The sequence below is a fragment of the Cottoperca gobio genome, chromosome 12, assembly GCF_900634415.1.
Source record: "Cottoperca gobio chromosome 12, fCotGob3.1, whole genome shotgun sequence".
In the NCBI taxonomy this organism is placed as follows: domain Eukaryota; kingdom Metazoa; phylum Chordata; class Actinopteri; order Perciformes; family Bovichtidae; genus Cottoperca; species Cottoperca gobio.
Window position 1 is genome coordinate 13,880,804 of NC_041366.1, and position 16,617 is coordinate 13,897,420.

At 40.3% G+C, this 16,617-nt stretch overlaps 1 protein-coding gene across 1 annotated transcript in view; it reads right to left on the reverse strand.

The window, feature by feature from the left end:
• Window positions 1-2,501: 2,501 nt before the first annotated feature.
• Window positions 2,502-16,617, reverse strand: part of znf618 (zinc finger protein 618) — a 28,579-nt gene continuing 14,463 nt past the window's right edge. The window contains 12 exon segments of the mRNA XM_029444574.1: window positions 2,502-4,977; window positions 4,979-5,230; window positions 5,473-6,572; window positions 7,643-7,792; window positions 8,604-8,631; window positions 8,633-8,682; window positions 9,281-9,325; window positions 10,210-10,287; window positions 11,643-11,732; window positions 11,905-11,994; window positions 12,844-12,924; window positions 13,403-13,492. Coding sequence (XP_029300434.1) covers window positions 4,678-4,977; window positions 4,979-5,230; window positions 5,473-6,572; window positions 7,643-7,792; window positions 8,604-8,631; window positions 8,633-8,682; window positions 9,281-9,325; window positions 10,210-10,287; window positions 11,643-11,732; window positions 11,905-11,994; window positions 12,844-12,924; window positions 13,403-13,492 — 2,354 coding nt within the window. The 3' untranslated portion in view covers window positions 2,502-4,677.

Genomic DNA, 16,617 nt, shown 5'->3' on the forward strand with positions numbered 1-16,617 from the left:
TATCTTATACCAAAGCTAAATTTTGTATGACCATCTGATTTCCAAATCAAAGTATAACATTACCGTCTGAGTACTGAGGTAAAATATTGGATCACTGGGCTTTCCCCCCCCCCCACCCCACCAAAGAAATAAATATAAATGTGCGACATAAATCAGTTTGAAAACAGCAGTGTACATATTATCCCGATGACATAATGCATGTATTGGTTACACTGAATCAAGTCATTCTCCAAGCCTTAGAGTGAGAACATGGATAAATGTGATCAAACGTGAATGTCAAGAACTCCTTTCAAGAACCTTAACAAGAAGAAATCAGTTTAAGAAACCATTATAGAGTAACCTAACACCCCATGGAAATGTTGCCTTTGCTGACCTCTAGTGGTTAAACCTCTCACCTTGCTGCAGTGATGTTCAGCATCACTGTTGGGTGTAGTTAGAGGTGTAACAGAACACATTTCAGACCACATCTACCCTTTACTGATGGTGAAACAGAGCAGAAACCTTCAACCAGAGAGGGCAGCAAAACAGTGTGACCTTACTCTTTAAGAAGAGAAAAGCAATTAAATACTTAATCAAAGCTTGCAAAGGACGTAAGGAGCGCAACATATTAAAAACAATATGATATAGTTTGCAGCGGAGAGTCATTAACCTTTGACAGACATTTTTCAAACTTTAATGCATTTATAATAAAACGTTATTTTATCATATAACTGAAAACTGATACAATTGCATTCAGCTGAACCCAAACAGATTCGCATTTCAGTGAGACTTCTCTTTTCTTGGTTTGATACTTTAAAGCAGGGGTCTTCAACGTTGTTCAGGCCAAGGACCGGCAAACTGGAGTAGCGTGGTGCAGGGACCCCCTACTGCAGGGGTGTGAAACATGCGGCCCGCGGGATGACTTTGCAAAGTGTAAAAAAGTAAAATACAGTTCCAGATACCTGTGACGAAATGTTGTGTGCCTTTGTAGCTACACTGTGATCTGTAAGTTGTAATGCACGTGTGTAAATGATAAACTGAGGCATAATATTGTTGAAATTGCTCCTTTTTTTCCTTAAGAAATTTCAGGTTGTTCATAATGTTTTGTAAAAAGATAGTTCATTACATTTTAACATTTTCAGAATGTACTTTTTTGCACTAAAACGAAGGGAACATTTGGAGTTGTCGTTGTTTACAGGTTATTATGCTCTGATTTTACTGGTCCGGCCCACTTGAGATCAAATTGACCTTTATGTGGCCCCTGAACTAAAAGGAGTTTGACACCCCTGCCCTACTGTATATATTGTACAGAAGAGGCTTGAAGAGGTCCGTATGATTGGGGGGGGGGTCAATAAACTAAAATAATTTTAGTTCATCCCTCTCCTTTCCTCCACTCTGTCTCTTAATGTAGGCGTGTGTGAAGTACAGCGGACGAGGGAATGTGAAAGCGAAAAACAAAAATAAATAAATTGTCATTTAAAAAACAATATTACAAAAACATTTCTTTATTGCTTTATCTACAAACTATTTTGCGACCCCCCCTGCAGTACCTCTGTTGAAGACCCCCTGTTGAAGACCTATGCTTTAAAGCGTTCACTCAAAGGCCGTATAATTGTTCATGTGCAGTGTACTGACTCCGTACTCCCTACTTCCTGTGTCCCCTGAAAAAGGTGCAGTCATTTTTAACCAAATTGTCCTCAGCCTCAAAAACTATCACAATTCTGACCTGGGTCATAAATAAACGTTTATGTGATTATAATATTAAAAACTGTTTATGAGGACGATGCAGCAGTTGTTTCTTTTGTTGGTGTGATATTGCACAAAACAAAGTGGTGCCACGGGGCTAGAATAGTGACTTCTCCATTTCCAAAAACAGGAAACGGAGGCTTAAATGTGTTTAATTAAAATGAAATGAACGGGAGCTAAATTGTGTTGGGTAGAAGTGTAGAGTGACTGTACCTTTAGCTGTACTGGGGCCTAAAGCTGGGAAACATGAGAAAATAGATACTGTAATGCTTTTTACAGTTGATATTTTCAATTTTGACTATAAGTGTTTATAATCAGGATTGACAGAATATAATGTAGCCTCTTATTAACACGGAGCAGCCAACTCATTAAACTGTCCTGCATCCTTTAGGATCAAAAGATGATATTTAAGCTGCACCACAAATGTTAAGATCATCAAAATCCAAAATGAGTCCCATACCACATCATCAGTATTGATACGTCTTCCTGCTCTGGTATGACCCCAATGAAAACCTGACCTATGGAGTATAGGTTTATACAGTTGATACTTGTGCTTGGGTGTGTTATTGTTGAAATAATACCTGACCTGTTTTATAAACCAAGAGATGACTTGAACTTTGGGATAAAGCACATGTCAAATACCAGTTGTTGTTTTTTTGAGTCCACATTTGACCACAAGGGGACACTGTTTCAAACCATCACCCAGACGTTCCTTTGAGTCTACAGGAGTGTGTGGGGGGGGGGGGGGGGGGGGGGGGAAACAACCTACAAGCTTGAAAAACATGGTTAAAAGAAGGCGATTTAACAGCAATAAAAAGGCATGACGTTGGCTCTGACTGTAGGGTTTAGGGTGGTCGCATGAAAAGAGACTTAAGGCCCAAAAACAGAGATGACAAAATAGTACTTGACTTGTTAGTACCAAAGGCAACAAACAAATGTACAGTATAACTTCCATTCATCCAAGTCATTTTTTAGGAGGTATTAGCTCGCAAAAATGTACACTAGAATTCATAAAAAAATAAACCACTTGACTTCATTAGTATGCATGTGTTGACTTAAGTGAATGTACTGGCAGAATTTGCTTCATCCTGGAAAAGAAAATAAACCCTCAGTGATCCATTTTTCATTTGTTGCAAATGGCACTAACTGTATTTGGGGTGGAACGTTTCACAAAAGTCACGGCTCAGTACAGACCTCGGCATTGAGGTCACAGTTTGTTGTGTTTTCGGTACAGTGAGGAAAAAGTGGCGGTGCCTGCTCGGGTGCATTCCTGAGAAAATCCTGTTGATTTTACAAACAGAAAAATAAATTTACCATTAATAATTAAACTGTAGGAGCGTCATGAAAACAGTCGCGTTTAGCAGATAAAGTTGGAAACTATGCCCGATGATGAAGCTTATTGCTTCAAAAATGGACATGTGTAGCTCACACAAGGAAGACGACGTGTGTATTAGAATGAGAAATGAATAAATAAAATTTTAACTTTCTTATCTTTTCTAATTAAGCTTTGAAAAAACAAAACAAATAACCGCACACACAGTGGGCAAGCACACAAGGATGTATGCAATTATCAATTGCCTACAAGCTTACCAAACTGATGGCTAATAACATTTCTGCTGTTTATCGGAGGACAATGCACAGACAAAACGTCTCCGGTATAGAGAAGTGTTGACGTCTCTTTCCTTGACTCATGATTGATGTGACTATCTGAAGTAGCAGCACTGGAAACTATCATCAAGCCAGACACATTGGCCTCTAGGTGTCATCGTTGTGCATGTACTGACATATAACCTGGGTTGTAACATCTAGTATTAAATGGCAATACAAGATTTATTTAATCAATGCTATTTAATTCCCTGTTAGTGTAAGCCCCCCCCCTATGGTGAGGCTGAATGAAATAAGTAAAAGCTGACCACCAACAGGTTCTCATATGATGCTGTCCTCTTTGCGTGCATGTAAAGAAAACTCAAACAAAAGCTTGAATTCATTCGAGATAACTTCATGATATTGGCCCTCTGTGCAAATCCAGCCGTTTGACTTGCACATCTAGCAGCATAAGACCTCTTCAGTTAACTTAAAGAAAACAAACCATTGGTTGACTTTTCTTTACAATTTGGAACATAAAACAAAAACGGAAAGCATCACATCCTTATTAATGTTGTATCAGCTTTTTACCCTTTTGAATGAGAAATGCATGCAGTGCAGTGCATGCAAATGATCCAACGCTGCATTTGTAGGCCGCTGAAGCGACCGTCGAATTAGCTGCGATGATTAAGCTCACAGATACCTGACCCGTCTCCCGCGGCTGAATATGTTGGAGAAAAAAATAAAGATGTTTTCAGTGATACGTGATAGTAAATCATAGACCTAGTAAACTTAATTATCAGAGGTGCAATGGCAGTGAGGATTCACATCTTGAATTTATTGTCATACGCCAATGAAAATGATCCTTCTCTGAATACTGTACATGCATACTGCTGTATGTTTTCAGAGGTCTATGACAATAGTTTCAAGCAGTGAAAGCTGACTTTACCTGAAAATGTTGCCACCCAGTGAGAATAACAGCAATAGTAATAATAAGGCAATAATAGCCTTTTAGCAGTTTAGTCATTAGGCTGGATTATTTTAAAAATCACTGGCCATAACTGATCCTGCTTACATGTGCATCCCAAACCGAGGGTGGCATACCAAACAAGACTATCTTTTGAGAGTTACCGTTCCACCCCTACATTTTGTCCACAGTACTTTACAACAGTCCTTTCTCCCTATAAAATATATAATAAGCCGTATTGTTTTATGGGTGTTTGCAACCTATACAATGTGAGTTTCCTGTAAATATCTGTCTTTAGAAGTATTTAACACATTTAAGTTGACAGTTGGTCTAAACCTACAGTATATAAATAATAGTCTTCAGTCATTGTTTGGAGGTGAAGGTTTGGTTAATTGTCTCCCCTAGCCCATGTTGGAGCGAAGGAAAATGAGTTTGTTCATCTCCTCAGTGGTAACCTGTTGCCTCCTCTTCATAGCCAGGCTCTGTTCACACACAGTCACACACTCATTGCGTATGCCCACAGCGGGCACAGCAAGGAGCCACATTGCCAGGCGAGAAAGCCTGGGGAACTTCTCATTCACCGCTGAGCTCCAGTACTGGAAGAGGTCAGGTGTGCCTTGGAGAAGTGGCTCGGCCAGGTATTGAAAAATCTCTTGTCTAACTTGGCTCTGACCCTCATCGTTGCCAGTGTAAGAAGAGGAAGGTGCCCCTAGAGGGGCCACAATTGTTTCCCCCTCCCTCTATGCGGCTTATTTTAGGGGTTGGTGGGCCATCAGTGTCCCGCTCTTCACCACCTCCACCACCACCACCACCACCACCGGTCATACCTCCATCCCTGCTTTCAGCAGCCATTTCGCATGCGCGGCAGATTATGTCTTCGTGCTGGTAGGCCGGAACTGAACACAGCTTGACCTGCGGGTCCAGGACCATGGCTACCTGGTGGGCTCGTTCAACCTGGAGACAGACAAACATTTCAATGACTGTCAGTTCTTCCGAAAACCAATCACTTTTATGCATTCATCATAGATCAAGGCTCTCTTACATAGGGCTGGCTTTTAATCCTTAACAATGTTTGGAACCAAATCATTTTTCAGAAGATCGTTCCCTAATCCTTACAGAATTTAAGAGGAATCTTATCACTTTGACAGCTAAATGTTAACTTAGGAAAATTAATGTAAGCAAAACCAGTTTGGTACCTTGAAGTTTTCCTTAAGTGCTTCGAGAAAGTAGTGGCAGAGTTTGCTAGCTGTGCCGGTTCCAGCCTCTCCAGCTTTGGACGTGAAAAACTTCTCCAGGCGGAGGTAGACGGGCAGCACCTGCTGTAAGGTTGGTCTCCTCTGGCTGCTCAGCTCCAGAGCTGCCAGACGCAGAGGTGCCAGCAGACAAGCCAGCGTACCAAGCAGATGCTTGTTGAGACCTTGGAGGAGTGGAGCCGTGGTCTTGCTGCGTCCGTAAGCCTCGCAAATCTGTTCAAAGTGGGCATGGACCTGCAGAAGAGCTTCCGCCGTACGATCCCAGCAAGGAGGGTTGGGGCATTGTGCAGGGCTGCCCTGTGTACCTTCCTCAGTTGTGCTTGTGGATGTTTTGGTGAACTGTTCCTCGCGAAGGGACAGCGTGGTGGAGGAGGCAATATCTCGGCACGCTGAGAGAAGATCAGACAACTCATGAAGACCTCGAGCCTGGAGGCTGCGCTTCCCGAGAACAGCCTGGACAACTGCACCGAGTGAACACCCGGCGCATCGCAAGCATACCTTGCTCCGGCCGCCAGCACCAAGTGGTGATCCCGCTAAACCTGCTGCCCACGCTTTAGGCTCGGAGACATACACGGTGCGTATGTCGGACATCACAAACTCAGACAGCACATTCTGCACCCAGTGGTGAACCTGCTCGGGCCCTTCCCTCAGCTCAGCCTCCCTCACACCCAGCACATATCGCTTCAGTCTCGAGCCCTCCACCTGGTAGGCCGTTAGAACATAGCAAGCGTCTGGGCCCGATGTCTGGGAGTGGCAGGTGACGGCGATGCCAAGTGAAGCATTGGAGCCGAGAGCACACGTGACTTTGACTTTCACTTGGTTGTACATGCGGGGCAGCTGGCGCAGTGCCAAGGAACTCATGTTGCCAAAAGCATCACGGGTGGAGTAGGCACCATGACGAGCACCCGTATCCACCAGGGTCTGTGCCAACTTCAGGAAGTCTTTGCTGTTGAGCACATTTAGCATGCTCAGATCTGAACACATTACCCGTAGGAGGCGCTCAGCCACCTGCTGTCGTTCCTTCTCAGGTAGTCCATTATTCTCTGCCAGCACGCACAGCAGATGGATGGACAGGAAGACGGAGTGAAACATAAGAAAGATAATTAGTGTTTATGTTTGTTTTTATTTGATATATTGGCAGAAAACACAGTATCCTAGAAGGGGAAAGGAGATACAGAATCATCGAGGATAATAAAGACATGGCAATAACATGGGAATAAACATGGCTTTGTTATACAGACCAGATGCCAAATATAGCCTTCCCTAAGTTTTAAAGTGCATCAATTGAATTGTAAATCACATGAAAAGGATCTTGTTAGTGCTCTAGTGCAACAGATAACAGTAAGTCATAAAAACGTAATTCCATGTTTTTTGTTTCGTTTAGCTTTAATTGTCTGATTGTCTGGGGGGGGGGGCGTGCAGCAAAGCTCCTCAGCAGGAATCAAACCTCGTTGTTGCAGTTATATGGAATGCCTCTTAACTACAAGGCCACTGGAGGCTCAAAACACAAAAAACAATTCCATTTTAACAATTTTCTAACAAAACAGTGCACAGAGAGTCAAGAGGGTACAAACGTATATACTAGGATTGTACCAAACTCTAAATTGTTTTATTCAAATTGAATCTGGCTGTTCAACACGAAGGTTCGACTATTTGTTCCTTTGTTTTCGGAGGAACCCCTGGTGGGATCTCTCCCCTTCGTTGGCTGGCCCTCGCCGGGCACATTTTCTTCTGCAGCAGTGTGCCACGACCGGCTCTCGGTTTGGCTTCCAGCACCGCTTGCAGCTTCTCAGGGTCGAGTACTTAGTGCTCTCGCTGCACCCTTTCCTCCCCGAGGGGAGGGACCGGGCCCCCCTGCTACTGGTCTGACTGGCGACTGCTCAGTGTGTCAGGAGTCTGTGGCAATATCAGCAACTCGCCGAATACTTTCCGTCACTGACTTAAACATTTTAACAATGACCGACAAATCTGAAGGCCGTCCGTCATGTTGTTTTAACAAGCGAGCTCGCCCTGCTAGAATATAAAAATGTGATGTCAAGTCGACTTAGGGGGCAGCCCTAGTATACAGTAACTTCCACAGTGCAAAATGAAGGAAGATGATTTCAGTACTTACGGCTTACGGTGTGGTTTCTCTGGGGGATACTTTGAGGCTGGATTTGTAGTTTAACTAAGGAATGGGCCGGAGCCTGAGAGCTTCTCCACAGCTGCTCTTGAGGACCGGAGGCTTTGGGAGAGTCACCTTTGGTGTGGTTCTCATTGTCCGCTGGGGAGATACAGACAGGCAGAGATATTGTATGGTTCTAATGGAGAAAGTGTAGGTTAAGTTCTTCCAGTGGAGAAAAATGTTAAGAAGAAAATGATGATACAAATTTAAACAAACAAAACAATCGTCAGTGAAAGTAAAAGACAAGAATACATTTATTGGCCTCCCGGAGTCTGTCGTTAACAAATTGTGCCTTCAAAACCAGCAAGTTTACAAAAGGTCGAGGTCGAGGTCAGTCTCGGCAGCAATAATTCCAAAAGCAAGGACCTAAGGGCAACGCCAAACATCAAGATATCATCATAAATTATCAACTAGTGTAAATATATTTTGTTCCCATTGGTGAAGGCTGGATGAAGTATTTTAAGACTGTCGAAAACAAGGTTCATGCTTAAAAAAAAGTAAACAAACTGCCCTTTAGTAACTTCATCAAGTAAACGTACAGCTTCTCAAATATGTGTGTTTGCTTGCTATCCTCGTTTGTAAAAAATGTGTTTATTTTTATTTTATTAGATTGGCAGACAATTGGGCGGTGTTTGCTCGAGATTAGAATTTGTCTGTATTTCTGACAATTAAAAAATAACCAGAAGACAATGCACTAGTGTGTGTATACATGGGGACATGTATGATGCACTAAAGCTTTTGCAATAAGACATAAAAGAGTCATATCCAGCAGCATCAGAACCAACTACCCTTATTACAACAATATATTCCTTTGAACTGTTTATACAGATGTTGTACACTGCAGCCACTGTTCACATTCTGTATTCGTTTCCCCGTCCAGCTTAACATGCATTAGTAGTCGTGGACTCACCTGCGTGGGACTGCATGTGCTCCAGCAAGGTTGTTGTAGAACTGGAACTGGATCCCACAGGCACCACAAGTGTAGGGTTCTAAAACAAATCACAAAGACCAGAAGAGCGTTGACACTTTGTTGGAGGAGAAAATTAATACACTGTTCACCAAGATGCTGCTTCTGTGATGTTTGCAGCCCAAAGTGACTCAATTTGCAGCAGCATTTCTTATAAATTGTGGTTGAATTGTTCGGTTACTTTGTAAATAACTGCAAATAAAAACGTTTAAAATGTGCATGTTTATGTGTCCTTGTGGAGTTTGAGGCGCTGGTCATGTAATCACAATGTAATTGTAGTAATAAATTTTTATCTGTAGCTTTTTCAACAATCTTTGTCCACCAAAAGAAAACCTTGTAACAGTATGAGTCAGTCAACGCTTTGTTGTCAGTCATTACAAAACACAGCTAAATCTAAACACAGTGCAGATGAACAATATGACCATCAATCCTATTCAGGCTTTCCCTCGTCATCATGAAGCTAAAAGCAGAACACCGCTTTAATCACAATGGATTCTATGGAAAATATTTGCAAATGACAGAAACAACAAAAATTGAAGCATACCAGAAACAATAGGGTGGAAATGAGAAGGCAGCGTGCATATGTTCTGTTTTTAACAGGCAGGTGGGGTTGGACTTACTCTGGGTTGTAGAGAAGGTGCTGGCCACCAGAGGGCTCGGAGTTCCTGTGGACAAGAGGAAGATAGGGAGGGAGTTAAAACTACAGACACAGTCGGCCATTCTTGATCACTCTTTCCCCTTTGTTTACTCAGTCAGTGCCTTTTCTTTTTAAAGGCAACCGTGATTTGCAATCAAAGAGCATGTACTGCATATATTTCTATGATTTGAATTAACAAACATTATGAAACCTCACAGAAATGTTGATCAGTGACTGAAAGCGATGTAAACTGTGCACAACCACTTTAAATACTGCATTTATTAATTTTTTTTTAAAAAAAGGGACATATTGATTGATTCCAGCACCAGGCAAAACAAACAACCTTCCTTAGTGAGAAAAGCACAGACAAAATGGCACAGACAGAAAACTCTAATGAGAAACAAAGAAGACTTTTGCAACTTTTGCAGAACATGTTGTGTTCATGTAGGACAGCATTGCTCAAAGTAAGAAGCTGATCAAGAAAATATGCTTGCAGGGCCTTTAACTGCAAGTCTCTTTACAAGCAGAATTACTGCCGTGTCATGTTAGTGTGCGTTATCAGGGCCAAAGAGTGATCCAACATGGTATTCAACAAGGTCTCAATTTTCATGGTCTGAGTGTGGAGCAGAATAATAATAGAGCTCATGGACTTGAGTTTTATATAGTAACAATTGATGCAAGGTAGGTCACACAAACCTCTTTACATCGTCTACTCCCCCTCCATCTCAATTTTCAGCCCAGGCATCAGCAGCAAAACACTGTTTGCAGAAATACTGTTTCTTTCTATACTGACACTCACATAAACCTGCTTTGTAGCAAGGACTGAAAATACCTTTCACCGTTCGAGCAGAAATTATACATTTCCACCCAAATACACACACATCCACATAAAATAAGTGAATCAGTGCTCACCGCTTGAATTCTGCGAACTGTTTGTGTCAACCAGACTAGACTGAATTGCACTTTCCAGTTTCCGCCTGAATGGAATGTCTGCAAGTGAAAACAAAAAGGAAAAACACTGAGTGGCATGTCCATGCTAAATAACATGGAAAATATTCTCAATTCAAGCTACGAACCCACAACAGTTGCGACGTCATTTATTAACTCAGTTTTAGTTTGCGGCATTCAAATCAATCACGCTAACAGCCTTGACAAAAGGATCCAAATGTTCGTATTACATTTAAATATGGGTTTTAATTCCTCCTCTTCATTCCATCTTTTTGACCCACTTCTAAGATGTGTGTGTGCCATGCTTAAAATAGTTCTTTATGGCAGAGCGCTTCTTAGCAAAAAGATGGAAGGGGTGGGTCATATACCACAAAATACAGTACCAGTTGGGAGAAAAATCTATGAAACATGACGGCAGAAAAGAAAATGTTGGTGAAGAAATGGAGCAAAACGGTGCCTGCAATGTTGACAATATGTAAACATAAATCAAAAAAAAATTAATGTGCAAAAGTAAACAAAAAGTATTTTATTTAGTTTTTATATCTTTCCGGTGAAAAAGAAAATGCTGCTTTAAGACTAATATTTGGTATTAAATTGGAGAATCTGTTTGGACTGTATCAAATTTAGATTGAATGTTTTTGAACATCATTTTTAAATGTGTTTAGGTGCTTCAGGCAATTAAAAAAAGACTATTAAGAAATAGAGAGGGTTCAACGTACCAAGGTAACTCAAAACCTTACAGTAGATCCAATCGCTATCCTTTTCCCACTGGCGCAGGGTTAACACACACACTTTAGCCACAGTGAGGCTCTTATGAATTTCACTCACGCCCTCACAGCAGGACTGCTAGATTATTGTGACTGTTCCCGCCCTCATACCCAGCAATACCAATATCTTAGTGAGCCGACTGACTGCCATTCTGTGGACGTGTGCGGGCGACAAGATTCACACTGCCATTTTAAAAATATATCATTCAACCGTACAGGCAATAGGTGTTTGGTTTCTGATCATGTTCCCAGGTTGTTTTCCCATTTTATCAACTTTAATCTCTGCTAAATTTTGACCTGACTCATTTCCAATAATATTGCAATTTGTCAAGTTGACAACCTCAGCCAATTAAAAAGCAGTCAAGTTCTACATCATGTATATGATCTGTAAGTATTATACTCGAGGGAAAAGGTAAAAGAAAAAGAAGCATAGTGCTCTACGCACTGCTATAAGAAGAAGTGCATGATGCTGAGCTATGATGATCAAATTTCAATGAGTCACCATAGAACTGTGTATGTGTGCTTGCGAAGAATAAGCATTTGGATTATAAAACAATGACGCATAAAAACGGTGTTTAGAAGTATATAATCAATAAACTACTGTAGGATATATAAAATAAAAATGCTTACTTTTTATCTTACCAGTTTGGCTGTGGCCAAATTTACTCATATCCATGCTACCACATTCCTGTACCCGTGTTGTCTTCAAATCAAAGGCGCCTACAAGATAGATGTTTAGAGTCAATTGTAGTTAAACGCTCCAAAGATGCACAACTAACATTGTAAACATTTGAGATGCCGGCACTTTCTCTACGATGTCTGTTTTTAAGAGGTTGTATCACAAAAATAGACAACATTTCAAATCCTTTACATTGAAAGTAAACAGGCTCACCCATTGGTGTGTGAAGAGCAACATGCTCCTGGTAGGGGTTGAAATACTTGTACTGCTTCCCACAGAACTCACAAACATAGCTCCCCGTTTCTGCAGACAAGAAAACACACAATCAAACCTTTGCGTTCATCAAAAAACCACATCAGTGGTAAAACCTTCATCATATCAATTAAGGTCCAGTTTGTTGGATTAACTGTGATGTTAGAGAAATGATGTTAATTATGTCCTAAACAAGAGGTCCTAATAGAGCGGACAAGACGAACGAGCTGATTATTCTAATTGTATCTTTTCCTGACTGATAATTTACATTTAGCAATACCTTAATATTAGAGAACATAAACACACAGGGGTTTCCCTTCATAGTGTGTGGAGGTTCACCCTATCCCCCAATCAGTAGGAGTCATTAGTGCAGTGACAAGTGCAGGCTTCCCACCTGCGAACACTGCCAATTGTGTTTGAAGGGACACCCGTTGTCGTCGGTCGAACCCGCAGTCTCTGCGGAGATGGGCGAGTGCTTTTTCCCCTGCGAAGGAGGACTTTTGGACTCATGTTCTGCAACCTTTCCAGTGTGGAGTTAGCTCATATGCTTAAGTGTTATTTGTCTAACATGGATCTTCACCATGACGTAAGGTTGTTTAGTGTCCAATACGCTGACCTGGGCACAGGTGGACTTCAAGCTGTCAAATGTATGCCATGTTAAGAAAAATCTGTAGAATTATGGATGCACCTAAATTCTCTTAGAATTTGAATGTCAACGAAGCAAAAATGTCAGATTTACCCCATTGAAATATAACCTAAAACAAAATAAATCAAATAATTTTGAAACAATGGGTTACAGCTACAAATGGCGCTACTGTACATATAGTGCATTCTGTAGTCTTGTCCAGCCATGTTCTATATGTGGAACTAACTAAAAAGAAGTGCATCAAACAGTCTTACTTGGTCCGATTTTCTGATAGGGTTCAACTGGCTCCTCCTCCTTAAGGCCATCCACAGGTAACACTACCTGTTCATAAGGATCTGAGAGAGGTGGGGGAGGGGGATGAGAAATAATTAGGCAATTAGTTTTTCGATGGAGAGTGGCAAGTGGCATCCCAGAGTTTACTTACACATGTCTACCTTCTCTACCTCGTCACATGGAGTGATACTCTGCAGTTAAGTGCTCGTAAAAAGGGAACAATATTGAATTTTGTCAAATTACATTAAATTCTGAAATAGTGGGATTTATTTACCTCCACTGAAGTGAGAACTAGTCTGTTTGTCAATATTAGAGTCAGGTTATTGCTCATTATTTGGTTTTTTTGGCTTCCTGTTTTTCTGATCTACTCTTCTTTACTATGCTACTCAGCTTTTGTTGCTGCTGCAGAAAGTAGAGACTCTGGTGCGAAGGGACACAGTGAGATGGGAAGTTCACTTATAAATGGCTTTCCAGATCAAGTGTTGGAGTTTCAAAGAAAAAATACATTGTCATGCAAATTGTCCAAAAACTCCTGGTTACCATCAACTGCATGCAGGTCACGGTGCTCCTGGAAGCAGCTGTAGTATTTATACTTCTTGCCACAGATGTCACAGGAGTAACGGAAGCTATCTGCAGATGAACAGATAAAGAGAGACCAAATCTGTTTATAAAAGACAATGGATATTACTGGCACTGACAACCAGTCTTTTGTGGATGACTGAATCCAAAACTGCAAACTGGGAAAATAATAACCTGATTATAATTAAAAGCCTTTGCTTTGGTGCACAGTTTACAGTACAGAGAGCAGGGCAAAGGTAAAACATGACAAGGCTCAAGGAACAGTACATACATTCTTACCAACTGAGCCCCAAAACAAAGCAATTTAAACATTTAGAGAACCAGTTGATAATCTTATTTCATTGTGCCATAGAAAGAGGTGCAAAGTCCTGTTTTTAGTCATTCTGCATTAAAGAGAAAATGATAAATGAACAAACAAATATGATTAAAGTACATAAGAAAAGCCTTGATTGCATTGGGACAGACACACAGAGGGAGACTAAATGAGATTAGATAAACAAGACAAATAGGCAGATGAATCCCTGGGGGGAAATTGATAGAAAAGGTAATAATGATTTGATAATTTTTTTTATGAGTGACATCTCCATATAAACAAAGCTAAAAATAAATAAATGCATGTATGCAAAACAGTGTCAATTAGTTCAATGCTGCATTTTAAATTAAATTCAAGTAGTGTTATTAAGTAGAATATAAAATAGACTTCTTAAGAATTGTATGGGAAATTGTCCTAGCCTTTTTATTTGGAAGTTGTCAGATTGTACATATTCCGAGCACAAAAATAGAATTATTTCTTTACCTTGAATACTGAATTGAAAATTAATTTCTCTTTTCTTTTCTTTTTACTCAAATGCAACATATATTTTTTTTTATATTGCTTCTTATAAACAAGTTTAGAAAGTTTATTAACTTTTGCAGCCATTTCTTGTCAAGTGTGTAGAGGCGAGAGAGACATAAGGGATGCAGACTCTTTGTTAGCAGGAGAGCGACTGACTTTAAATGGCTTCCCTACACATGTGATACAAAAAGGGCACAACAATTCCAAAAGAGTTGATTCAAAAACAACCAGTTTCTTCACTTCACAGCAAAAGGGTTTGTGCAATTTACACTTAATTGGCAACAAGGAACTACAGCTACAAAAGCGATTATTATGGTGCCAAACTGTAATTGCATTTAAAACACCTCAAGGCTCCAATACCATGCATATTATATCATTCCTCCACCAATTGACATGATTAAAACTATTTTCCACAAATTAGTGGGTTCTTGGCATTTGTCAGTGTAATTAAAGCTCACATGACATCATTGCTCCGAGCATAGGTGAGGACACATTCTGAGTAAATCGATAACAAAGTAATAACATAGATAATTGGTTATGGAGGCATGATCTTAGCAGGTTGGACCCTTTAATGTGATATGTCACATGTGTGCTATTTGTGACGGCCTCAGAGATGCCCCTGCCCTGTCCTTCCCATGTTGTGTGTTTAACCTGTGTTTCAGGAGGTTGATTGGTGGAGCTGAGACCTCGTCATCTCCTCGTCACTGATTCAGCACACCTGAGCAGGCTGGGCTCAGGCTATAAAGAGACCTGCAAGATCTTCTCCGTCTCTTCCCTCTGGCCTGCTATTTGTATTGTGCTTTGTGTATAATTTACTTAAATTAAACCATAGAAAGGTGTTTCATTGTGTGGTCTCCCTCCTTGTCACCTCCTCTCGATCCAGGTTGTGACATATTACACAGCCACACAGAAACACTCCTTAAGAGAGCAAGGGCAGTTAAGTGACAAGCCTGATCTGATCCAAACTGATTACTTTCCGATTTCTTTTTCCAAAGCAGCTTTAAGAATAAAAAAAAAAAATTCAGAGCACAAGATATGACAACCTTGACCGTCCTCTGATTTGGGTGTTTCATTAAAAATTCAAGCAATTGGATGTTATATCTCGCCCACTGCTTTTCAGAAAACAAGCCTATGTAAATCCTGCCATTATTCAAATCAAAATGAAACTGACATTTCAAATTCACTTTCATTTGATAAGTAATAAAACCATTACATATTTCACATTCAAATGCCAAAGTACAGATTGCAATTTTAATTTTCAAGTTTAACTTGCACACTGTCTGCCAATTAAACAAAACTGAAAATGCAAAAATCTATTTTGCATTTGATTTTACAATCCAATCATTTGGAATACACAGTGCAATGACATCAGGCAAGTCACTGCATTGGCCAATCAAATATGAGAAAGTGGTAACATTATAGAACTGTAAAATTGCGTCTCATAGTACAAGTATTATACTGTTCAGTGTTTGGTTGTCTGATGATTTAAATAGATGCATGATCCATAAATCAAACTAGACTTCTTGGATGGCATTTTAATGTCTAACTGGTACCTGAAGCTACACACCCCCAAGTTCTGATCTTGAACTTTGAAAAATACAATAATATATTAAAACTAAAGATAAGTGAATGAGTTGAATAGTATTTTGAATCAGTTCTGTAGTTCTTTTGAATAAACTATTTATTTTTATTTTTACTATATAATACTAAATATATATTTTTTTTTATATTTGAGTTGGGGTTTTTTCAATTGCAGATTTTATGTTTTCAGATTAAAATCTTATTTTTTTCAGTTTCAGACTTTTGGCCCTGATCTGGCGTGAGCGGCGTGGCTTCATCTGAGAGGGTCGTTGAAATGTAAGTGAAAGCAAAACCAAGAAGGCTTCATGTTGCCTTCAGGAAACGTAGATACAGCGAGAAGTATGATTCGACACTTTCTATACATCATATTCCCGTGATTGGCAGAAGAAGAAAAAACTGCCGTCAGTGACAAAGTTCTGTAAAACAAGTTGTCTTAGATCATACTTGGGACCAATAGCAGTATAAGAGCAATACGCTTTGACAGCTTGTGCAGTTCAACAGCCACACTTCAGGATGGACGTTTCCCACTTCCACATAGCACTGTGAACGCAGCGTAGTCTTCGCTTGGCGTCCGCTCCACCAGGACAACCGGCTCACTATCTTTAATAGATACTCTGGGAAATCATCCTAAGTATTATGATAGTGGGCCATTTTTGTAACATAGGGACATAAGGGGGAAATACGTTTTTAGGTGGGGAATTTACCAAAGCTGGAAATTAAGCATTGTAGGAACTAGCGTTATGCTATTAGCTATAGTGTT